Source organism: Saimiri boliviensis, chromosome 7, assembly GCF_048565385.1.
Source record: "Saimiri boliviensis isolate mSaiBol1 chromosome 7, mSaiBol1.pri, whole genome shotgun sequence".
Classification (NCBI taxonomy): domain Eukaryota; kingdom Metazoa; phylum Chordata; class Mammalia; order Primates; family Cebidae; genus Saimiri; species Saimiri boliviensis.
This window is the reverse complement of record NC_133455.1, coordinates 70996252-71019977: the sequence shown is the minus strand read 5'-3', so window position 1 is coordinate 71019977 and position 23726 is coordinate 70996252. Positions and strand designations below refer to the sequence as shown.

The 23726-nt window shown below is 48.2% G+C and overlaps 1 protein-coding gene across 4 annotated transcripts in view; it reads left to right on the top strand.

Annotated features, from left to right (window-relative positions):
* TIMELESS (timeless circadian regulator) overlaps positions 1–20572 on the top strand; it is a 43328-nt gene extending 22756 nt beyond the window's left edge. For all 4 annotated transcript variants that reach the window (XM_074402748.1, XM_010349976.3, XM_010349975.3 and 1 more), the window contains exons 10-29: positions 577–753; positions 1757–1974; positions 2216–2319; positions 2460–2629; positions 6772–6906; positions 7007–7158; positions 9178–9275; positions 9365–9491; positions 9599–9800; positions 10552–10697; positions 11318–11403; positions 11488–11605; positions 11695–11777; positions 12006–12148; positions 12350–12521; positions 12603–12671; positions 12796–12914; positions 15862–16087; positions 16212–16313; positions 16434–20572. In XM_074402748.1, the coding sequence (XP_074258849.1) occupies positions 577–753; positions 1757–1974; positions 2216–2319; positions 2460–2629; positions 6772–6906; positions 7007–7158; positions 9178–9275; positions 9365–9491; positions 9599–9800; positions 10552–10697; positions 11318–11403; positions 11488–11605; positions 11695–11777; positions 12006–12148; positions 12350–12521; positions 12603–12671; positions 12796–12914; positions 15862–16087; positions 16212–16313; positions 16434–16504 (2718 nt within the window). In that variant the 3' untranslated portion in view covers positions 16505–20572. The remainder of the gene's footprint in view (positions 1–576; positions 754–1756; positions 1975–2215; positions 2320–2459; positions 2630–6771; positions 6907–7006; positions 7159–9177; positions 9276–9364; positions 9492–9598; positions 9801–10551; positions 10698–11317; positions 11404–11487; positions 11606–11694; positions 11778–12005; positions 12149–12349; positions 12522–12602; positions 12672–12795; positions 12915–15861; positions 16088–16211; positions 16314–16433) is intronic.
* Positions 20573–23726: the final 3154 nt, after the last annotated feature.

Sequence of the window (23726 nt, the reverse complement as noted above, 5' to 3'; positions counted from 1 at the left end):
ACCTGGAGTGGGAACACTGTGGAGTTGCATAGCTTAAGCAGGGTAATCATCTTGAGAGTTCTTGGCTGGGCATGGTGGCTCACACTTGTGATCCCAGCACTTTGAGAGGCCGAGGCAGGAGGACTGCTTGAGCCCAGACATTCAAGACCAGACTGGGCAATGTGACAAGACCCTGTCTCTTAAAAAAAAAAAATTAAAGGTTGGGTACAATGGCTCATGCCTGTAATCTTAACACTTTGAGAAGCCAAGGAAGGAGGATTGCTTGAGCCCAGGAGTTCGAGACCAGCCCGGCAGCATGGCAAAACCCTGTCCCTCTAAAAAGTAAAAAAAAGCATGGTGGCACATACCTGTGGTCCTAACTACTCGGGAGGCTGAGGTGGGAGGATTGCTTGAGCCCAGGAGTTCAAGGCTCCAGTGTGCTGATTGTGTCATTGCACTCCAGCCTGGGTAGCAGAGCAAGTTCTTGTCTCAGAAAAATAAAAAACAAAAGCTAGTTTCTTCTGAGAGAATTGACGAGAGCTGCAAGGGGAACGTGGTAGTTACGAGTAATTTTAATCCCCCAACCGACACACCCAGCTTCGAAACTACAGTTCAGATTTGGGAAAGCAGCTGCAAAAGGTGCCTAAACGTCGCCAGGCCGCCCGAGAGCTGTCCATGCAGCGCCGCTCTGCCCTCAATGTGAGGCTGTTCCTCAGAGACTTCTGCTCTGAGTTCCTGGAGAACTGTTACAACCGGCTCATGGGATCAGTAAAGGTGAGAGCCTGTGAAGAATATGGAGATAATCGGGAATGGAATAGAGAAGTGATGATGGAGCTATTGGTGGGTAAGAAGCGGGGAAGAGCTCAGGGAGGTTGCCCCTGGAATGTAGACTAGTAGGTGGGAAGGATATAGGGTTAAGATGTCCCTGAGAGATAGTGAAAATGCCAGGAGCAAGTGGGCGCCTGGCATGACAAAAGAGGCTCTGGAAAAATTGCCTCAGAGGGAGAGGATATTGAGAACAGGAGAGAGTTGGAAATTGTGGATCCTAGAGTATTACGACAGTGATGACCTAGCATGGTGGCTCACACCTGTAATCCCAGCACTTTGGGAGGCTGAGGTAGTGGATAACTTGAGGGTAGGAGTTTGAGACCAGCCTGGCCAATGTGATGGAACCCCATCACTACTAAAATAAATAAATAAATAAATAAATAAAATTAACCGGGTGTGGTGACATTTGTCTGTAGCACCGGTTACTCGGGAGGCTGAGGCAGGATAATCCCTTAAATCTGGGAGGCAGAGGTTGCAATGAACTAAGATTTCACCACTGTTGCACTCCAGCCTGGATGACAGAGTGAGACTGTCAAAAAAAAAAAAAAAAACAGGCCAGGCTCAGTGGCTTGGCACTTTGGGAGGCCAAGGCAGGTGGATCACCTGAGGTCAGGAGTTTGAGAACAGCCTGCAACGTGGTGAAACCCCATCTCTACTAAAAATACAAAAATTAACCGGGCTTGGTGGTGGGCATCTGTAATCCCGGCTACCCGGGGGTGCTGAGGCAGGAGAATCGCTTGAACCCGGGAGGTGGAAGTTTCAGTGAGCTGAGATCATTTACCGTTGTACTCCAGTCTGGGCAACAAAGTGAGACTCTGCCTCAAAAACCAAAAAAAAACAAGTTATGACAGTGGTGTCCAGCATCCATCCCATCATCACAGAACAGGAAGGAAGATATTGGAAGTCCTGAAGTCATAGTGATGTTTTTTTTTTCTTTTTTAAATGTTAGGATCACCTGCTTCGGGAGAAAGCTCAGCAGCATGATGAGACCTACTATATGTGGGCCTTGGCTTTCTTCATGGCATTCAACCGAGCTGCCTCCTTCCGGCCAGGCCTGGTTTCTGAGACACTCAGTGTCCGCACCTTCCACTTCATTGAGCAGAACCTCACCAACTACTATGAGATGATGCTGACTGACCGCAAGGAAGCTGCCTCCTGGGCACGCCGGTGAGTGAGATGGTTACTGGAGTTGGAGTGAGCTAGGAATCTGAATGCTTGAAGTCCAGCTGATACTTTTTTCCTGATTTCGGATTCAGGTGGTCAGGCTGGGGAGCAAAGCTGGGAAATTTGGTTTAGGTGGCACTTTTTTTTCTTTTTTTTTTTTTTTTTTAGTCTGTGGGAAGTTGCTGTTTCCCTGGGTCATTGCCCTACGTTGTCTTCCATTTCACCTTTTCCCTTCAACTCTCAGGATGCACTTGGCTCTGAAAGCCTATCAGGAACTGCTGGCCACAGTGAATGAGATGGACATGTCTCCAGATGAGGCTGTGAGGGAGAGCAGCCGCATCATCAAGAGTGAGGCCCTGGCCTGGTCCCCGAACCCAGCCTGTCTTGTGATGAGAACCTCATTCTTCCCAGTCCCAGCTTCATCCAGCTCTCCTTTTCTAAGCTGTCCAGAATAGCTCCTCCATCTCTTTCTCTTCCCCCATTCCTAGATAATATTTTCTATGTGATGGAGTACCGAGAACTATTCCTGGCACTGTTTCGAAAGTTCGATGAGAGATGCCAGCCCCGCTCTTTCCTTCGTGACCTGGTGGAGACCACCCACCTCTTCCTCAAAATGTTGGAGCGGTTCTGTCGGAGCCGTGGGAACCTGGTGGTGCAGGTACTGGGCAGCCCCACCATGTAGAAAGAGCTGTGAGGGAGAGTGGAGGATGGGGGCTCTTTCTCCTCACAGTTTCTACAGCTTTAGTTCACCTATTAAACCTGCTTGAACTACGACAGCAAGAGGTTTGTGGGTGTTGCCAGTGTGAGTCTATCAGTTTCCTTCTCCCATTAGCATAATCCCTGATCTGCGGTAAATATCTTAGTTCAGTCAGGAACCATTTATTGAACACCTACCAAGTGCCAAGTATGAAAACCCTAAGGATTTATAATTTTAGAGTTTAATAATTATGCTGTAGCATTTTCTGGTTATACCTTGGAAGCATTGTGGTGAGGTAGAAAGTGCCTTAAATTGTGGCCGGGCATGGTGGCTCACACCTGTAATCCCAGAGCTTGGGGAGGCCAATGTGGGCAGATTACTAGAGGTCAGGGGTTCAAAACCAGCCTCAACATGGTGAAACCCTGTCTCTACTGAAAATACAAAAATTAGCCAGGTGTGGTGACACACACCTGTAATCTCAGCTACTTGGGAGGCTGAGACAGAATCACTTGAATCTGAGAGGTGGAGATTGCAGTGAGCCAAGATTGTGCCACCGCACTCCAGTCTGAATGACAGAGCAAGACTCTGTCTCAACAACAAAAAGAGCCTTAAATTAAAAGTTAGGAGTCTAGTCCTGTATTGGTTATTACTGGGATAAACTCAAGCTGCTTGTGTTGGTCTCCAGATCCCTAAATTGAGATTGTAGCATGTGTCCATGAACCCAAAATGGAATAAGTGAAAAGCCTAGGACAGGTTGGGCACAGTGGCTCATGCCTGTAATACCAGCACTTTGGGAGGCCAAGGCAGGTGTATCATTTGAGGCAGGAATTTGAGACCAGCCTGGCCAACATGGCAAAACCCTGTCTCTACTGAAAATACAAAAATTGCCGGGCGCGGTGGCTCAAGCCTGTAATCCCAGCACTTTGGGAGGCCGAGGCAGGTGGATCACGAGGTCAAGAGATCGAGACCATCCTGGTCAACATGGTGAAACCCCGTCTCTACTAAAAATACAAAAAATTAGCTGGGCATGGTGGCGCATGCCTATAATCCCAGCTACTCAGGAGGCCGAGGCAGGAGAATTGCCTGAACTCAGGAGGCGGAGGTTGCGGTGAGCCGAGATCACGCAATTGCACTCCAGCCTGGGTAACAAGAGAGAAACTCCGTCTCAAAAAAAAAAAAAGAAAAGAAAATACAAAAATTAGCTGGATGTAGGCCAGGCACGGTGGCTCACACCTGTAATCCCAGAACTTTGGGAAGCTGAGGTGGACAGATCATGAGGAGGTCAGGAGTTTGAGACCAGCCTGATCAACTTGGTGAAACCCCATCTCTACTAAAAATACAAAAATTAGCTGGGCGTGGTGGCACATGCCTGTAATCCCAGCTACTTGGGAGGCTGAGGCAGGACAATCACTTGAACCCGGGAGGCGGAGGTAGCAGTGAGCCAAGATCGCACCACTGCACTCCAGCCTGGGTGACAGAATGGGACTTTGTCTCAAAAAAAAAAAAAAATTAGCTGGGTATAGTGGCATGTACTTGTAGACCCAGCTATTTGGGAAGCTGAGGCAGGCACGAGAATTGCTTGAACCCAGAAGGCAGAGGTTGCAGTGGCCCAAGATTATGCCACTGCACTCCAGTCTGGGCCACAGAGCGAGACTTTGTCTCAAAAAAAAAAAAAAAAAAATTCACCAGCATAGTGGCACGGATCTATACTCCCAGCCACTCAGGAGGCTGACATGGGAGGATCACTGGAGCTTAGGAGTTTGAGGGTGCAGTGAGCTATGCTAGAGACATTGCACTCTGGTCTGGGCAAAAGAGCAAAACTCTGTCTCTGAAAAATAAATAAAATTCTTGGTTCATATTGGGAAAAAAAAAAAACAAAACCTGGGACAAAATGAAAACCTCAAGGAGTTTGTATCCTGGAAACACAGGGACTTTGCTTTGTATAAACAGATTTTGGGCCGGGCATGGTGGCTCACACAAGCACTTTGGGAGGCCGAGGCGGGTGGATCACAAGGTCAAGAGATGGAGACCATCCTGGTCAACATGGTGAAACCCCATCTCTACTAAAAATACAAAAATTAGCTGGTCATGGTGGTGCAGCCTGTAGTCCCAGCCACTCAGAAGGCTGAGGTAGGAGAATTGCTTGAACCCAGGAGGTGGAGGTTGCAGTGAGCTGAGATCACGCCATTGCACTCTAGCCTGGGTAATAAAAGCAAAACTCTGTCTCAAAATAAATAAATAAATAGATAAATTTTGGGCCTGGCACAGTGACTCATGCCTGTAATCCCAGCACTTTGAGAGGCGGAGGTGGGCAGATCACTTGAGGTCAAGAATTTTGAGACCACTAAAAAAATTTAGCACCAAGGGTCACTAAAAAAAAAAAAAGAGAGAGAGAATTTGAGACCAACCTGGCCAACATGGTGAAACCTGTGTCTACTAAAAATACAAAAGTTAGCCAGGCGTGGTGGTACGCGCCTGTAATCCCAGCTTCTTGGGAGGCTAAGGTGGAAGAATCGCATGAACCCAGGAGGTGGAGGTTGCAGTGAGCTGAGATTGTACCATTGCACTCCAGCCTAGGCAACAGGAGTAAAACTGTCTGAAAAACAAACAAAACAGATTTTGCACCAGAACCTTCCTATAATCCTAGTTGCTACAACTTAAAATTCTGTCATAACTGGACTTGACAGATGCAATAGTAAGGCCGGGCGTAGTGACTCACACCTTTAATCCCAACACTTTAGGAGACCTGGGCAAGAGGATCATGAGGTCAGGAGTTCAAAACCAGCCTTGCCGAGATGATGAAACCTTGTCTCTACTAAAAATACAAAAAATTAGCTGGGTATGGTGGTGGGTGGCTATAATCCAAGCTTCTCAGGAGACTGAGGCAGAGAGTTGCTTGAACCCAGGAGGTGGAGTTTGCAGTGAGCTGAGATCGTGTCATTGCACTCCAGCCTGGGCGACAGAGCAAGACTCTGTCTCAAAAAAACAAAAATGCAGTATTACCAATGAGACTTTCCTAAAGGGTATTTTTGCACTCAGAGCTCTGTGGTATTATCTGTAATACTAGGTACTATCATTTGTTGAGCATTTACTATGTGTCAGACACTATGCTGAAGTTTTCATGTTATCCTCACAGTAACACATGTCCCCAAAGTGGTTAAGCACCTTGTCCAAAGTCTTTGTTAGTAATACTAACTCAGTACTCAAATCTAGATCTGCTGGACTTCAAAACTCAAGCTCCTAACATTTGGTGTGTTTGATAGTAAGTGCTTTAATGGGCATGACCTTCAAGGGCCTCCCAGTTCATCCTATTTGATTTTTGAGTACTCACAGCAAAGACTGGTTCACAGCCCTTCTTGATTGAGCGTTGGCAATTTTTTTTTAAAGCAGGATCTTGCTCTGTCACCTAAGCTGGTGCAATGGCTCCATCTCAGCTCACTGCAGCCTCTGCTTCCCAGGCCCAAGCGATTATCCTGCCTCAGCCTCCCAAGTAGCTAGGATAACAGGCACACATCGTGCCTGGCTAATTTTTGTATTTTTTGTAGAGACAGGGTCTCACTATATTGCCTAGGCTGATCTCGAACTCCTGAGCTCAAGAGATCCACCTACCTAGGCCTCCCAAAGTGTTGGGACTACAGGTGTGAGTCACCGTGCCTGGGTGTCCTACTTTTCAGGAGGAAAAAATCAGAGGCTTTGTTTACATAGTGCTTTGCATTTTATGAAGCTTTTCCATGTGTCTTATTTGATCCTCATAGCATCCGTCTATTCTGTAGACTTCTTGACATAGCACTGCTTTTGGCAAACCTCTGAACTCAGGAAATGGGTCAGGAGTTTTGCCATTGCATCTTATGTTCACTCACCTTATAGCTCTTAACCACACTCTAAAGGAATTAACCTTTTTATTTCCTGTCTCTGCCACTAGAGTACCAGCTCCTCAAAGGCAAGGAAATATGCCGTTCACTTATTGCTTTCTATTACCAGTGGATAGCACATAATGGTCACTGTGTGCATGTCCAGTTAATTAGTTTTGTAATAGAAAAGACATTGATGGGGAAAAGTCTCTTTAGCTCTCTTGACATCCTAATACAATTCTTTCCCCATAGAACAAACGAAAGAAGAGAAAGAAGAAGAAGAAGGTCCTAGACCAGGCCATTGTTTCTGGTAATGTCTCATCTAGCCCAGAAGAACTGGAGGCTGTGTGGCCCACCCTGGCTGAGCAGCTACAGTGCTATACCCAGGTAGGGGTTACAGAAACCCTGTCTTTTTTGAGAATAGTACTCAGGGTATACAGTCTGGATTTTCCACTCCTTCCACTCCCATAGCTTTATCCATCTCTAGAATCCTGAGCTCAGCGTGGACTCCGTGGTTCCCTTTGATGCGGCCTCAGAGGTGCCAGTGGAGGAGCAGCGGTCAGAAGCCATGGTGCGGATCCAAGACTGTCTCCTGGCTGGCCAGGCCCCACAGGCCCTGACTCTCCTGAGGTCTGCCCGGTAAGAACACTGCTTGCTCATCTTCTTGAGCCTTGCGGGAAGGAGGAAGCCATCACTGTGGTACAGGGTTCTCAGTCTTCAAAAGAGAGTTATCTCATCAAGGCTCTGGGACTCTATATCAACTGATTCCTGGGGCGTTTTGGTGGTTTGTTGTTTTCTTTTTGTTTTGTTTTTGAAAAACATAAAAAAAGCGTAGTTAATTGAGAGAAAAATAAAGATACAGAAAATCCTCACTTGACATCATTAATAAACCGTTGGTAACTGTGACTGAGTGAATGAACTACAGTAGGTTTCTTAAAATGTTAAGAGGAAAAAACTGGTTTTGTTATACTTTGTTTCACTTAATGTGGCAGTGTCCAAGAACCTATTGGAACCCCTAAATGTGTATACCTACTATGTACCCACAAAAATTAAAAATTAAGGCCGGGCGCGGTGGCTCAAGCCTGTAATCCCAGCACTTTGGGAGGCCGAGGCGGGTGGATCACGAGGTCGAGAGATCGAGACCATCCTGGTCAACATGGTGAAACCCCGTCTCTACTAAAAATACAAAAAATTAGCTGGGCATGGTGGCACGTGCCTGTAATCTCAGCTACTCAGGAGGCTGAGGCAGGAGAATTGCCTGAACCCAGGAGGCGGAGGTTGCGGTGAGCCGAGATCGCGCCATTGCACTCCAGCCTGGGTAACAAGAGCGAAACTCCGTCTCAAAAAAAAAAAAATTAAAAATTAAAAAAAGCTAGGAAAAAAAAAAAAGAACCTATTGAAGATGTTAAGGGAGGACTTACTTTAATTCCACTAGCCAAAGACAAGCATCATTAACAATTTGGTGAGTAACCATCCAGATGTTTTTTTCCTCTGTTACACATAAAAATATCATATATACCTTGTTTTACAAAAATAAAATACTGTACATGCTGATTTATAGTAATTTTTAACTTATAAGTATATTGTGAGCATTATTTCTCTTTATTTTTAAATTTTTTTTTATTTTTATTTATTTATTTATTTATTTTATTTATTTTTTTTTTTTTTTTTGAGACGGAGTTTCGCTCTTGTTACCCAGGCTGGAGTGCAACGGCGCGATGTCGGCTCACCGCAACCTCTGCCTCCTGGGTTCAGGCAATTCTCCTGCCTCAGCCTCCTGAGTAGCTGGGATTACAGGCACGCGCCACCACACCCAGCTAATTTTTTGTATTTTTAGTAGAGACGGGGTTTCACCATGTTGACCAGGATGGTCTCGATCTCTCGACCTCGTGAGCCACCACGCCCGGCTTATTTATTTATTTTTAAGACGAGGTCTCACCATGTTGGTCAGGCTGGTCTTGAACTCCTGACCTCAGATGATCTGCCCACCTTGGCCTCCAAAGTGCTTGGATTGCAGGCATGAGCCACCACGCCTGGCCTGAGCATTGTTTCACATCACATATATTTCTGTAATTGATAATGGCCTTAAAACATCATTGTGTGTGGCTGGGGATGGTGGCTCATGCTTGTAATCCCAGCACTTCAGGAGGTTGAGGCAGGCAGATCACAAGGTCAGGAGTTTGAGACCAGCCTGGCCAACATGGTGAAATCTCGTCTCTACTAAAAATACAAAAATTATCTGGTTATGGTGGCAGGTGCCTGTAATCTCTGGAGGCTGAGGCAGGAAAATCACTTGAACCCTGGAGGTGGAGGTTGCAGTGAGCCCAGACTTTGACACTGCACTCCAGCCTGGCGACAGAGCAAGACTCCAGTCTCCAAAAAAAAAAAAAAAAAAAAAAACCATTGTGTGAATATGTACATTTGTTCAACCAGGTGTCAAACATTTAGATTGTTTGCATTTTGTTCTTAACTGATTTTTATTGAATTGTGGCTTACGAGGAAAAATTTCCCTGGAGTCTTTGTTTTATTTGAGGTAACAGTTTGTATTCTCTTTCTGCCCAACAAAAGAAATAAATCTAAATTCCTTCTTCTACTTCAAATTATAAATTTAAAGCCGGCTTTCCCCTGGGTAAAGCCTTTTTTCTGTCTGTGCTCCAGGGAGGTGTGGCCTGAAGGAGATGTGTTTGGCTGTCAAGACATTTCTCCAGAGGAAGAGATTGAGTTGCTGAAACAAATCCTCTCTGCTCCACTTCCCCGTGAGTCTCCACCCTTCACATCTATCTCCTTCTAGCTCTTTCCCAGCACCATCATAACAGAGACTCAGTAATCCTCCCTCTGTCTATAGGGCAGCAGGGCCCAGAGGAACGAGGGGCAGAGGAAGAAGAGGAGGAGGAGGAGGAGGAGGAGGAGGAGGAGTTGCAAGTGGTCCAGGTGTCGGAGAAAGAATTTAATTTTCTGGACTACCTGAAACGGTGCGGGCTGAGAGGCCTGAGTTGGTCCTAGAGTGGTGAATTGTGTGGCTGTGAGGATGAGCTGTGTCTTCCCTCTGCTGACATCCTCCCTCCCTGTTTTGGTGCAGCTTCGCATGTTCAACTGTCGTTCGAGCCTATGTGCTGCTGCTGCGGAGTTACCAGCAGAATAGTGCTCACACTAACCATTGCATTGTGAAGATGCTGCACCGGCTGGCCCATGACCTCAAAATGGAAGCCCTGCTTTTTCAGCTGTCAGTCTTCTGCCTCTTCAATCATCTGCTTAGTGACCCTGCTGCTGGAGCCTACAAAGTGAGGGGATAACAAGGAATGGGGGTCTAGGAGGGTATGGGAAGCCTCGGGTAAATAAATAATCTTCAGGAGATAGAAGATGCTGGGAGGTGTCGGCCGGACGCGGTGGCTCACACCTGTAATCTCAGCACTTTGGAAGGCAGAGGCGGGTGGATCATGAGGTCAAGAGATTGAGACCATCCTGGTCAACATGGTGAAACTCCGTCTCTACTAAAAATACAAAAAATTAGGTGGGCATGGTGCTGCATGCCTGTAATCCCAGCTACTCAGGAGGCTGAGGCAGGAGAATTGCCTGAACCCAGGTGGTGGAGGTTGCGGTGAGCCGAGATTGCGCCATTGCACTCCAGCCGGGGTAACAAGAGCGAAACTCCGTCTAAAAAATAAAAAACAAAAAACTGGGCGTGGTGGCACAGTCTGTAGTCCCAGCTACTTGGGAGGCTTAGGCAGGAGAATTGCTTGAACCCAGGAGGTGGAGGTTGCAGTGAGCCGAGATCACACCATTGCACTCCAGCCTGGATAACAAGAGCGAAACTCTGTCTCAAAAAAAAAAGATGCTGGGAGGTGTCAAAGGCTGGGAGATGGGAAAATAATGAGGAAGTAGGTGGGCAGGTTGAAGGAGCTACATGGAGAAGGACAGAAGAGAGTGAGTGAGGAGGGGATAGCTAGGAACAGCTATAGAGAAAATATCTAGAGAGCCAGGTCCAGATCTGCGTTGAACCAGAGGCCTCATAGTAACCTCCTTCTCCTACAGGAGCTAGTGACTTTTGCCAGATACATCCTGGCCAAGTTCTTTGCACTGGCTGCAGTCAACCAAAAAGCCTTTGTGGAGCTGTTGTTCTGGAAGAACACAGCTGTGGTTCGAGAGATGACTGAGGGCTATGGCTCCCTGGATGACAGGTGAGCTTGAAGTTGGCAAAGGATGGGTGGGGGTAGGGAAGGTTGATGCAGAGTCACAGAATGTCAAAGCTTTAAGAGTTTGCATGTCATTGAGTCCACTGTTTCTTTCTCTATCATGGGTGAGAAAACAGGCCCAGGAGGTGAAATGCTTTAACTAAGGTTATCCAAGAGAGGAGCAGGGGCTGCAGCCTTCTCCGTCACCAGCTTCCATAGAGGTGGTCACTGTTGGGAGCTAGGTGGTTGCCCAGAGAGAGTCGATGTACGACCTCTCCCAAACATGCTGGGAAACCTTGAGGATTTGTAGAAATGTTTGTCCTCTTTCCCTTAGCATCTCAGCCCCTCTTCTTTCACACTTAGTCTCTTTTTCCCATCATATTCTCAGTCCCTGGAGTCAGAATGGTCAGGGTTCCATTGGTCCAACCTGGAAAATCTTTAGTTTGACTTTTAGTTTCTCACATGGAGAGAAAGTAAGGGGAAGGAGATCCACCACAGGCCTCTGCCGGCTGGCCTCTTTCAGTTACCTGCCTTGCACTTGTTCCTTTCAGAACTGATCAGAGAAGGCCTTTGGTCTCTTTTTGGGCCAAGAACCTGTGTGCTCCGTTTCTCCTTTTACTGTTCAGGTCTTCCCGTCGCAGAGCCCCTGCGTGGAGCCCCAAAGAGGAGGCTCGTCTTCGGGAGCTGTACCTCGCCCATAAGGACGTGGAAGGTGAGAGGCCTTAGCATCTGGTGAGTGTGAGGAGGGCAGCCTGAGCTGCAGGACCTTCCTTACTGCCTCAGTCCTCCACACCAGGGCGCGATGTGGTGGAAGTCATCCTGGGCCACCTGAATACCGTTCCCCGAACACGCAAGCAGATCATCCACCATCTAGTACAGCTTGGACTGGCTGACAGTGTCAAGGACTTCCAAAGGTAGAGAGGTATATGCTCTGGAGGCTTTTGGGATGTGACACTGTGTTCAGTCCCTGGGCTTCCTCTTCCACTGACACCTCCCTGATCAGGAAAGGAACCCATATTGTGCTGTGGACGGAGGATCAGGAGCTGGAGCTGCAGCGGCTTTTTGAGGAGTTCCGGGACTCAGATGGTAAGTGAGGTGGAAGTTCAGGGGACCTTTGAGATGAAAGCCAAGCTATCCATTTATTTTGCTGCTGCCTTTTATTTCCAAGGAAAGATTATCCCATCCCTTCTGTTCACTTACTGTATTTGTGTCGTTTTTGGATGATTGAGGTACCCTCTTTCCAGAGACCTCTGTTTATTTTACTCATCCCTTTCCCCTATTTCCCTTGGGTATTCACATGCTTGCTTTTTATAGATGTCCTGGGTCATATCATGAAGAATATCACAGCCAAACGCTCACGGGCCCGAATTGTGGATAAACTTTTGGCTCTGGGGCTGGTGGCTGAGCGGCGGGAGCTGTACAAGAAACGGCGGAAAAAGTTGGCATCCTCCAGCTTGGTAACAGTCCGACCCTGGCTCTGCTGGCATGGGCCCGCTCCCCTTGAAGTGCTCCTTAGGAGCAGTCCACCCAGATTCTTCCTGCCTGAGGGTGTTCTGAGCAGGTCCTTCCTGGGGGGGTCAGACTCAGGAACCAAGAGACTCCATTAAGTTCCTTGTGTTGCCTTCATTTTCATTTCCCCAACCCCCAATGAATTTTAGCCCAGTGGAGCGGAGTCCCTGAAAGATTTTTGCCAGGAAGATCTGGAAGAAGAGGAAAACCTGCCAGAGGAAGAGAGCGAAGAGGAGGGAGAAGGGGGCTCAGAAGCAGAACAAGTCCAGGGTAGCTCAGTCCTTTCAACTGAAAACCTTGGTCAAAGCCTGCATCAAGAAGGTGAGGACTTTGGCTGGGAGAGATGTCTCAGGTAGAGGGCTTGCGAGTAGGGGCAAATGTCAGTTTCCCTCATTTCCTTAGGCTTTTCTACCCCGCTTCTGTGGCTCCAGAACTGCCTGATCCGAGCAGCTGATGATCGGGAAGAGGATGGTGAGTGGACAGATGATGCTTTTAGGAGGACCGGAGCCCTGAGGGCTGTTGGAGACCTGGTCACGGGAGGGAGGACCCGTTCTTCCCTCATGTCTCCACCATATGACTGTTGACCCTGTCTTAGGCTGCTCCCAGGCAGTTCCGTTGGTGCCACTCACAGAGGAAAATGAGGAAGCCATGGAAAACGAACAGTTTCAGCAGCTGTTACGCAAGCTAGGGGTTCGGCCCCCCGCCTCTGGGCAGGTACATTTGCCAGTTACAGTGACAGCCAAGGCTTGTTAGTCCTATTTCCAAATACATCTCCTCCTCCTGCTCACTGCAGTTGCCGTCATGGTCCTCCCCACTGTCATGGTGGTCCTCCGCACTGTCATGGTGGTCCTCCGCACTGTCATGGTGGTCCTCCCCACTGTCATGGTGGTCCTCCGCATCGTCCTCACTGTCGTCTTGGTCCTCCTCATTGCCTTTTCATCTCTGAACAAGATTCCTGCAACAGCCATTCTGTTAGTCTTCTTCTCCTCTCTGTAATCTCCTCTTCCCCTAAATCCATCTTCCATACTGCCCCCAGATTTATCTTTCTAAAATATGTTTTGATTATAGTTGTCCCTTGGTACCTGAGGGGAGATTGGTTCCAGGACCCCCCCCAACAGATACCAAAATCTACAGATGCTCAAGTCCCTTTTTGTAGCATTTGTGAATAACCTATGTACATGCCCTTGTATACTTTAAGTCATTTCTAGATTACATATAATACCTATACAATGTTAAGTAAATAATTGTTATATTGTAAATGTTAGGTAAATAATTGTTATACTATATTGTACATGCGTGTGTGTGTGTGTGTGTGTGTGTGTGTGTATTTTGTGTGTGTGTGTGTGTGTGTGTGTGAGACAGTCTCATTCCATCGCCCAGGCTGGAGTGCAGTGGCTCGATCTTGGCTCGCTGTCGCTTCAACCTCCCAGGCTCGGGTGATCCTCCCACCTCAGCCTCCTGAATAGCTGGGACTACAGGCCCATGTCACACTCCCAGCTAAGTTTTCGTAAAGATGGGGTTTTGCCATGTTGCCCAGGCTGTCTATTATTATTTAATGTTGTGTTGTTGTTGTTGTTGTTGTTGTTGTTGTTGTTGTTGTTGTTGTTGTTTCAGAATATTGTCAATCCACAGTATTTTGAATCCAAAGATTCAGAACCTGTGGATATGGAGGGTCAACTCCTGTGTCCAGAGCCCTTGATAGTTCCTTACTGCTTGCAGGACAGAATCCGCAAACTCCAAATGGCATGCCCATCCTTGGCCAACCTTTGCAGCCTCATCGCCATGCCACTCACACACCTACTTTACGTCATAGTCACCCTAGTAGGATTTTTCCTGCCTCCAAATGGTTAATGAAGCCAGTCCCTCTATTGGAAGGCTGGCTGCAACCATGCACAAAGGTGACATACACACACTCCATCTGTCTTACTGATGGACCTCTACCCAGTCTTCGAGAGTCTGCTCAATTGTCACCTTGTCAAAGAAGCAGTCTCTGTTATTCTTTCAATGTATTAAGTAAAAATAATTACTTTTGCAGCTGCAATTTGTTCATTCCCCTGATACAACCTCAATCCTGTGGTATCAGCTGGGTGTGGTGGCTCATGCCTGTAACCCCAGCACTTTGGGAGGCCGAGGCAGGCAGATCACCTGAGGTCATGAGACCAGTCTGGCCAACATGGCAAAACCATGTTGGTGTCTCTACTAAAAATACAAATTTTATGGCCGGGCGCGGTGGCTCAAGCCTGTAATCCCAGCACTTTGGGAGGCCGAGGCGGGTGGATCACGAGGTCAAGAGATCGAGACCGTCCTGGTCAACATGGTGAAACCCCGTCTCTACTAAAAATACAAAAAATTAGCTGGGCATGGTGGCGCGTGCCTGTAATCCCAGCTACTCAGGAGGCTGAGGCAGGAGAATTGCCTGAGCCCAGGAGGCGGAGGTTGCGGTGAGCCGAGATCGCGCCATTGCACTCCAGCCTGGGTAACAAGAGTGAAACTCCGTCTCAAAAAAAAAAAAAAAAATACAAATTTTTAGTGTCTCTACTAAAAATACAAAAATTAGCCTGGTGTGGTGCTGGGCGCCTGTAGTCCCAGCTACGTGGGAGGCTGAGGCAGGAGAATTGCTTGAACCTGGGAGGCTGAGGTTGTAGTGAGCTGAGATCGCTTTGCTACGGCACTCCAGCCTGAGCAACAGTTCGAGACTCTGCCTAAAAAAAAAAAAAAAAAAACTGTAACATTATGGCACATTTGTTCTTTTTCCCATTGGATTATGAGTTATTTGAAGGCGAGGATCATACCTGATTCACCTTTATATCCCCAGGATTTATGTATTTATTTATTCAATTAACAGCTATAGCCAGGCACAGTGGCCTATGCCTGTAATCCCAGCACTTCAGGAAACAGAGGTGGGAGGATTGTTTGAGACTGGCCTGGGCAACATAGCAAGACCCTGTCTCTACAAAAAATTATGAAATAGTTGCGCACGGTGGTGTATGCCCCGTGGTCCTAGCTACTCGAGAGGCTGAGGCAGGAGGATAGCTTGAGCCCAGGAGATGGAAACTACAGTGGACCATGATTGTACCACTGCACTTCAGCCTAAGTGACAGAGGCAGATCCCTTCTCATTAAAAAAAAAAAACAGGCCGGGCGCGGTGGCTCAAGCCTGTAATCCCAGCACTTTGGGAGGCCGAGGCGGGTGGATCACAAGGTCAAGAGATCGAGACCATCTTGGTCAACATGGTGAAACCCCGTCTCTACTAAAAATACAAAAAAATTAGCTGGGCATGGTGGTGCGTGCCTGTAATCCCAGCTACTCAGGAGGCTGAGGCAGGAGAATTGCCTGAACCCAGGAGGCGGAGGTTGCGGTGAGCCGAGATCGCGCCATTGCACTCCAGCCTGGGTAACAAGAGCGAAACTCCGTCTCAAAAAAAAAAAAAACAAAAAAAAAAAACAACCACCAAAAAAACCTATAGTTACTGGAAACCTCCTAATGTAGCAGGCACTGTGCTAGGCATTGAGGATATATTGGATAAATAAGTATTATAATAAGTAGTGTTCACAGCCCTTGTGGATCTTCACCAATGTTGGGTCATATTTACTGAATGAATATCAAACTCTGGGGAACAAGAGGCTGGTCCTTTCCCTTTTCAACTTCTTGGGCCATGCAGGAAACCTTCTGGCGAATTCCAGCCAAGCTGAGTCCCACCCAGCTCCGGAGGGTAGCAGCTTCTTTGAGTCAACCAGAGGAGGAACAGAAGCTGCAGCCAGAGCTCCGGCCTGAAGTCCCTGGAGAGCAAGACTCTGATGAGGAGCACCGTAAAGAGCACCGAGCTCAAGCCCTAAGAGCTCTCTTGCTAGCCCGCAAGAAGAAAGCAGGCCTGGCGTCCCCAGAGGGTAATAGTGCGACAACCATCTTCTGAGTATTAACTTGTCAGCATGTTGGTCTAGAGGGCTGGCAGGGTATTTTGAGAATATGAGGATCAAGTTCCTTTTTTTGTGTCATTTACGGTCATTGCAGAGGAAGACACGGTTGGTAAAGAGCAGCTGAAGGCAGCACCCAAGAAGCGACAACTGCTGGACAGTGACGAGGAACAGGAAGAAGATGAGGGCAGGAACAGAGGTAGGGAATCTGATGGGACCTTTTTCTTCACTAATCCTGAAGACAAACTCTACCAACCTCCTTACCCCTGAACATATTTAGACATTCTCTCTCTGTCTCTCGCCCCTGTTGTTCCCACAGCACCAGAATTGGGAGCTCCAGGTATCCAGAAGAAGAAACGATTTCAGATTGAGGATGATGAGGATGACTGAAGAGTTAAGAAGCATAGGGGTAGAGATAGACAGATTTTTAAGGTGGTGCATTTAAGTCAGCGTTGGAAGGGTCATACAGGACCCAGAAACTCCTCTTACTGGACAGAGCAGTAAAATCCCGGGCTCTTCCATGGATTTAGGCTGAGAAACTTCAGCAGCAGTATTGGACGTCTCTACTATCAGTCTTTGTTTCTCCCAGTTTTTATCAGTATGCGCCAGCAGCTCTCTGGAGATTTATTCTTCTTCTTCTAAGAACCGTTTTTTTTGTTTGTTTGTTTGTTTTAAAGATGGAGTTTCACCATGATGGCCAGGCTGGTCTTGAACTCCTGACCTCAGGTGACCACCCACCTCGGCCTCCCAAAGTGCTAGGATTACAGGCGTGAGCCACCGTGCCCAGCCCCATTTCTTTTGGTTATTAGAGCTCCTTAGCAAATAAGAGGAGTGAGCAAAATACAGAAAGCACCCTGGACCCCTCTTATTGGTCTGTTCCTTGTGGCTTTCTCTTGGAGGTGGGTCACAGCACCAGGAGGGGAGCTTTATGACATGACAGGTGGGAGGTTTTAGAAACCGCTTTTAGAAGATATCAGATGCCTCTGTCCTCATTTTCTTTCCTATGATCATCCTCTAGATACCAGATAGGGCCCCATTCCTGCATTTGAAGTTGGGTTGGAATATAGTACTCGAGATGATGAACATGTTTGCTTTGTGTTTGGTATTAAATTAAACACATAAGATTAAAAGTTGATCTCAGTCTGACTTGTAAATCTGTCGAGATTTGCCAGCCCTTCCCCTGCTGTGCTCTTGAAAGCAGAAAATTTTAGGGTTAAAAGAGACCAACAGACCAGCACGGGGGCTCAAGCCTGTACTCCCAGCACTTTGGGAGGCTGAAGCAGACAGATCACTTGAGGTCAGGAGTTTGAGAGCAGCCTGGACAACATGGCAAAACCTCGTCTCTACTAAAAATACAAAAATTAGCCAGCCATGGTGGCACACACCTGTAATCCCAGCTACTCGGGCAGCTGAGGCAGGAGAATCACTTGAACCCAGGAGGCAGAGGTTGCAGTGAGCTGAGCACGCCAGTGCATATGCCATGGACGACAGAGTGAGACTCTTGTCTCAAAATAAAAAGACAAACAACCTTCCCTTTTCTTCTGCTTTCCCCCTTTCCCTACAGAAGACACACAAGGCCAGGCGCGGTGGCTCAAGCCTGTAATCCCAGCACTTTGGGAGGCCAAGGCGGGTGGATCACGAGGTCAAGAGATCGAGACCATCCAGGTCAACATGGTGAAACCCCGTCTCTCCTAAAAAATACAAAAAATTAGCTGGGCATGGTGGCACGTGCCTGTAATCCCAGCTACTCAGGAGGCTGAGGCAGGAGAATTGCCTGAGCCCAGGAGGCGGAGGTTGCGGTGAGCCGAGATCGCGCCATTGCACTCCAGCCTGGGTAACAAGAGTGAAACTCCGTCTCAAAAAAAAAAAAGAAGACACACAAAAACATTTTTACCTCTAGATCCTTTTTCTTGGGTAAAATCTTAGGATGACGTGAGTATGCAGCAGGAAGAAGGAGGAGCCACAAAGGAAGAAAAGCCAGCTTGTTGGGATGGGGCAGAGAAGACAAAATCTAGGCAGGAAAAGGATGGATAAATACGGCAAATATTATGTTCTTACCCATTCTTGGAAACATCAGCTTTCTTGCTCCCTTGTGCTTCCAGCTGAGTTAGGGCAAAGGTGAGAGTCAGAAAATAGCCATTCAGGTCAGGGAGGCTCCTAAATAAATGATGGGTTTGGATTGTCCTGTTGCTTTGACTTTTTATTTTATTTTTTCATGAGCAGATGAGGATCTCCCATAGCCTCTAAAAGTGGGGGTGAAGCTATTTACATGGTAACTGCAAGGGCTAAGACACTTCGTAGCCCTGGCCAGTCTTTTTGTTCTGATCCTTTCTCCACTTCCCAACTTGAGCACTGCTTCCTTCCAGCAGGACTGCTCTGCTGTCCCCCCATGATCCAGGCTGTGCTGCTCCTTTGCTGTGTCCCACTGCCCCTGGTGGCTGCCTTTCCAAGAAATGCCAAGAATGAGACCCTGACCCTCCAGCCATCTTTTATAGAGACTGGGCATCCATCAAACTTGATGCCAGGCCCTACAGATTTGGCTATACAGGGTAGGATAGGTGAAAGCCACATAGTCCCATACACAGTAGCTCCAAGGATTCTGGAATTTCAGTGCCATAAGGAAGAGCATGTCAGGTGATACCATGGCCTCTGTTCTACAGGTGTTAAGACAGGATTCAGTTAGACCCAGGAAAAGCCAGATGTGTCTCCCACTTAGTACTGTGAGCAGGGACAGGAATGTCTTGAGCACAGTGTGTTCCAGTTATTGCCAAGAGTGGGAACCTCCAAAACCTACTGTCTGGAGTGGGCACTGCAAAGATACTAGCTGCAGCTGAGGAGGTGTGGTCAAGGCTGCATGCTCCACCGAGCTGGGGAGATCTGGGAACAGGCAGGAGCCCTGCCTCCTTCCAAGTTAACAGGTCCCTGCCCTCCTGGGTGCAGCTGCAGCTACACAGCCACAGCTGTAGACCCAAGCATCCCTGTGCTCCTGGGTGCCTAGGTAGCCTCACTGCCCCCGCAGGCTCAGAAATGCCTGTTCCCACTGCCTAGCCTCTACCCACTCCAGTTTTGGAGCAATGTTGAGGCCAAGCCCAGCCCTGTCATGACCCACCCATATGTGCACGCCTTCCCAGTGGTGCTAACACACTAGTCCCCTGCCACCTTGGACCCCTCCATACTTTGGAGACTGACAACCATGGGAGGGAGGCTGAGGGGAGTTTGAGGGTAGCTTGGCAGGAGCCTGCAGGTGCCCCTCAGCAGGAACAGCTTGGGTGCCATGGATGACATTATTGATGGTGGCAGGAGGCAGGCTCCTGGGTGGAAAGGGGTGGGTCCAGTGAAGCCCTCCCTTCAAGCCAGGGACAGCCTGAAGCCCAGGCGCTGTTCTGTCGCTTCTGGGTGAAGTCCATCGCCCAGAATGAGAAGTTAGGATGCTTATTCCAGGCCATCCATGGCCCAATCAGCATGCACTTCCTTCTGAAGCCCATAAAAACCCCATACTCAGCCAGACTCAGAGACGTAGAATCAACTTGCCTGTGGGAAGGAGCTACTCACTGCTGGTCTCCTGAGAGCTGCTGTTGCTCAATGAAGCTCCTCTCTGCCTTCCCCTCCAGTTGTGTGTGTACCTCATTCTTCCTGGATGTGGACAAGAACTCGGGACTCACAGAATGGTAACATAAACAGGGCTGAAATGCCCGTTCCTCAACTCCACTGCTTGTCATTTTGCAGGCAACTAGAAGTGAAGAGCTGTGGCCCTTTGGGAATCCCAGACCTAGGGGCTCCCAGAGCCAGGGTTATGATGCCCTCTTTGGGGCTCTGTGGTTCCTGGCATCTCCAAGCTCCCAGGTGCCACCACATTCCCTGGTGCCTTCAGTGGAAGTTGCTTGCAGTATGCCTGGTCCAGCCACAACCTCTCACAAAGCCAGCACCTGGAGCTTCGTGCCTGCTGCAGCCAGCATGCCTGGCTGTGCACAGTGTGGCCAGACTCTGTGCTCACACACCCCTTGCCGCTCCACACCTGGTTTGCACATGGCAGTTGTGGGATCCAGGCCAGTAGCACAAGCAGAGTGTAGGCTGAGTGGGTAAAACAAGCACAGTGGGCCCGAGCAAAACTTGGGCAAAGGCACCGCTGGCCACAGAGGTTTCTAGCTGGAAAAGCAACATCCCAACAATCCCATGACACTACTATAAACTGGGCACAGTGATGTACTATGCTGCTCAGATAGAACTGGTCATACAAGGCCAATGGGTCAATGGTAGCTCTCTCTACTAAAGGTGAGTCTTGCAGAAGAGCCATAGCTGGGAGTTTGTTGCTATAGGAAAATTTGATGGGAGTAGAAGGGATGAATTCTAATTTTTTGGCAAGCTGTATATGTGGTATTCAAAATCCATAATAAACATCATCTGATATCTATAGGGTACACAATGATACATAATAAACATCATCATTGTGTATCTATAGGATACACAATGGTTAAAAAACATGCTGGCCAGATGTGGTGGCTCATGCCAGTAATACCGGTACTTTGGGAGGCTCAGGAGTCTGAGACCAGCTTGGACAGCATTACGGGATCTTGTCTCTACAAAGAATTTAAAACATCAGCTACACATTTTGGCCGAAGTGGGAAGATCTCTTGAGCCTGGGAATTGGAGATTGCAGTTAGCTATGATTGTTACAGCACTCTAGCCTGAACAATAGAGCAACACCTTGTCTCTTAACCAAAACAAAAGCCAATTATTTTAAATTTGTTGAGGTTTCTTCTATGGCCCAGATATGGTATAGCTTGGTGATGTTCTATAGGTACTTGAGAATGTGTATTCTGCTGTTGGAGTATTCTATAAATGTCGATTAGATTGACTGATGATATTGTTAAGTTCTTCTACATTATTGCTGACTTTGCATTTAGTAAGTCTATGAGTTGTTGAAAGAAGAGTGTTAAAGTCTCCAACTGTAATATTGGATTTATCTATTTTTTTCTTTTAGTTCTGTTATTGTTATTATTTTTGAGACAGAGTCTCACTCTGTTACCCAGGCTGGAGTGTAGTGGCACAACCTCAGCTCACTGCAACCTCCGCCTCCTGGGTTCAAGCGATTCTCCTGCCTCATCCTCCGAGGAGCTGAGATTACAGGCATACCACACCATGCCCAGAAAATTTTGTATTTTTAGGAGAGATGGGGTTTCTCTATGTTGGTCAGGCTGGTCTCAAACTCCTGACCTCAGGTGATCTGCCCACCTTGACCTCCCAAAGTACTGGGATTACAGGCATGAGCCACTGTGCCTGGTGTTATTATTATTTTTAAATAGAGACTGGGTTTCTCTTTGTCACCTAGGCTGGAGTGCAGTGGTGTGATCATAGCTCACTGCAGCCTCAAACTCCTAGGCCCAAGCAGTCCTCCCATCTCAGCCTCTCAAGCAGCTGGGACTATAGGTGCCTATGCCTGGCAAATTTTTAATTTTTTTTTTTTCTTTTATGTTTGTAGAGATGGGATCTCAACATCTTGCCCAGGCTAGTCTTGAACTCCTGGGCTCAAATGATCCTACTGTCTCAGCCTCCCAAAGTGCTGGTGATGGCAGAGGCTATTGCCTTCATGCCAGCTGTGCAGCTGGGGTTGCACCCTCCATGGAGCCAGTGGGAGCTCCACCCCTTCTGAGTTAGGACAGGGGCTCCTTGGGTGCCGTGAGCTTCTGGGGTGCCACTCCAGATCCAGGCCTCCTGCTCTGTGAAGCAGGTAGGAACCCCACCCTCCTGGGCTGGGTTACAGCTGCCCAAACTGTAGCAATAGTTCTTAGCCTCTCCGTGCTCTTGGGGGAAGGCCAAGAGCAAGCAGGATCTACCTTCCTGGGTGCCACTGCAGCTACCCTCCAAGGTGCAGGAGCCAGGTGTCTCTTCAGCTTGCACCCTCAGGGGCCCCAGGAAGGACCCTCCCTCATCCCTGAAGGCTCGGGGGTATCTGCCTGCCTTCTCCACTACTGACGCCTGCTTTGCTCCTGGAGTGGGGTTTGGGGCCAAGCCTGGGGGCTATGAATGGCAGCAGGAGGCAGATTGATTCCTGGGTAGACAGGGGCAGGTCCCCAGTAAGTCCCCACCTTTGGGCTCGGGAAGACCTGAAGGCTGGGTGCCGGGCTGCCGGTCCCGTGGACCAGAGTGAGGACTTGTGGTGCTCTTCCAGGACCTCCCATGGGCCAATTAGCACAAACTTTATCCCCTCTGAGGTCCATAAAAGCCCTGGGCTCAGCCAGAGCAGGGCAGAGGATGGCCAGAGGATAAAGAGGCAGAAATACCACAGGCTGACCAGCTGCACAGAGGAGTGCTATCTCTGCTGAATGCTATGGAGAAGACCTGTCAGCAGAGAGGAGCTACTCTCTCTGCTAAGAGCTTCAGAGACCTGCAACCTGCAGACACATCTGAATGACCAGCCTGCAGAGAGGAGCCACCCTCTCCAGGGCCTCCTCTCTGCTGACAGCTGACCTGTCTACAGAGAGGAGCTATCCACTGTGGGTCTCCTCTGAACTGTTATTTTATTTTATTTTTGAGGTACAGTCTCATTCTGTCACAGGCTGGAGTGCAGTGGTGTGATCTCAGCTAACTGCAATCTTTGCTTCCCGGGTTCAAGCAATTCTCATGCCTCAGCCACCCAAGAAGCTGGGATTACAGTTTTGCACCACCACATCCAGCTAATTTTTGTATTTTGTTGGGTCAGGGTTTCACCATGTTGGCCAGGCTGGTGTTGAGTACCTGACTTCAAGTGATCCACCCGCCTTGGCCTCTCAAAATGCTGGGGTTACAGGCATGAGCCACTGCTCCCAGCCTCCTCTGTACTGTTCTAACACTAAATAAAACTCTTCATCCCTGGCTGGGCACAGTGGCTCAGGCCTGTAATCCCAGCACTTTGGGAGGCTGAGGCAGGCAGATCACAATGGCAGGAGTTCAAGACCAGCCTGGCCAATGTGATGAAACCCCACTCACTAAAAATACAAAAATTAGCTGTGTGTGGCGATGAATGCATGTAATCCCAGCTACTTTGGAGGCTGAGGCAGGAGAATTGCTTGAACTCAGGAGATGGAGGTTGCAGTGAGCTGAGATTGTGCCACTGCACTCCAACCTGGGCAACAGAGTGAGACCCTGTCTAAAACAAAAACAAAAACAAAAACAAAAAAACTCTTCATCTTCTTCACCCTTCATTTTTCTGTATCCCTCATTCTTCCTGGATGCAGGACAAGAACTCAGGTGCCATGGCCACAGAGGTTTTTAGCCAGAAAAATTGATACCCCAGAGATCCCGTAATATTTTGGGGGCTCATCCAGGATCTGCAGAAGGGTGAGTAAAAGCGGTTCTGTCCATCTTTTTGGAGTCTCTAAACTCCACAATAGTCAAAATGAAAGAAAAATACCAGGCCTCTGTCATCCAATTAAAAGTAACTAGCATGGCTGCCAGACTTAAGACATGAGGGACAGGCTTGCTGAGGATGGCACTGTCAATCCCCCATCACCCTTGTGTATTGTTCCAACCCAGTTTCCCTTCACGGAGTTCTAGCCATGGTGTGGGACTGGAAGAAGGTCCTGGGGCAACTAAGGGTATCTGGCCAATGCCACACCTTGGTGTTATCCAAAGG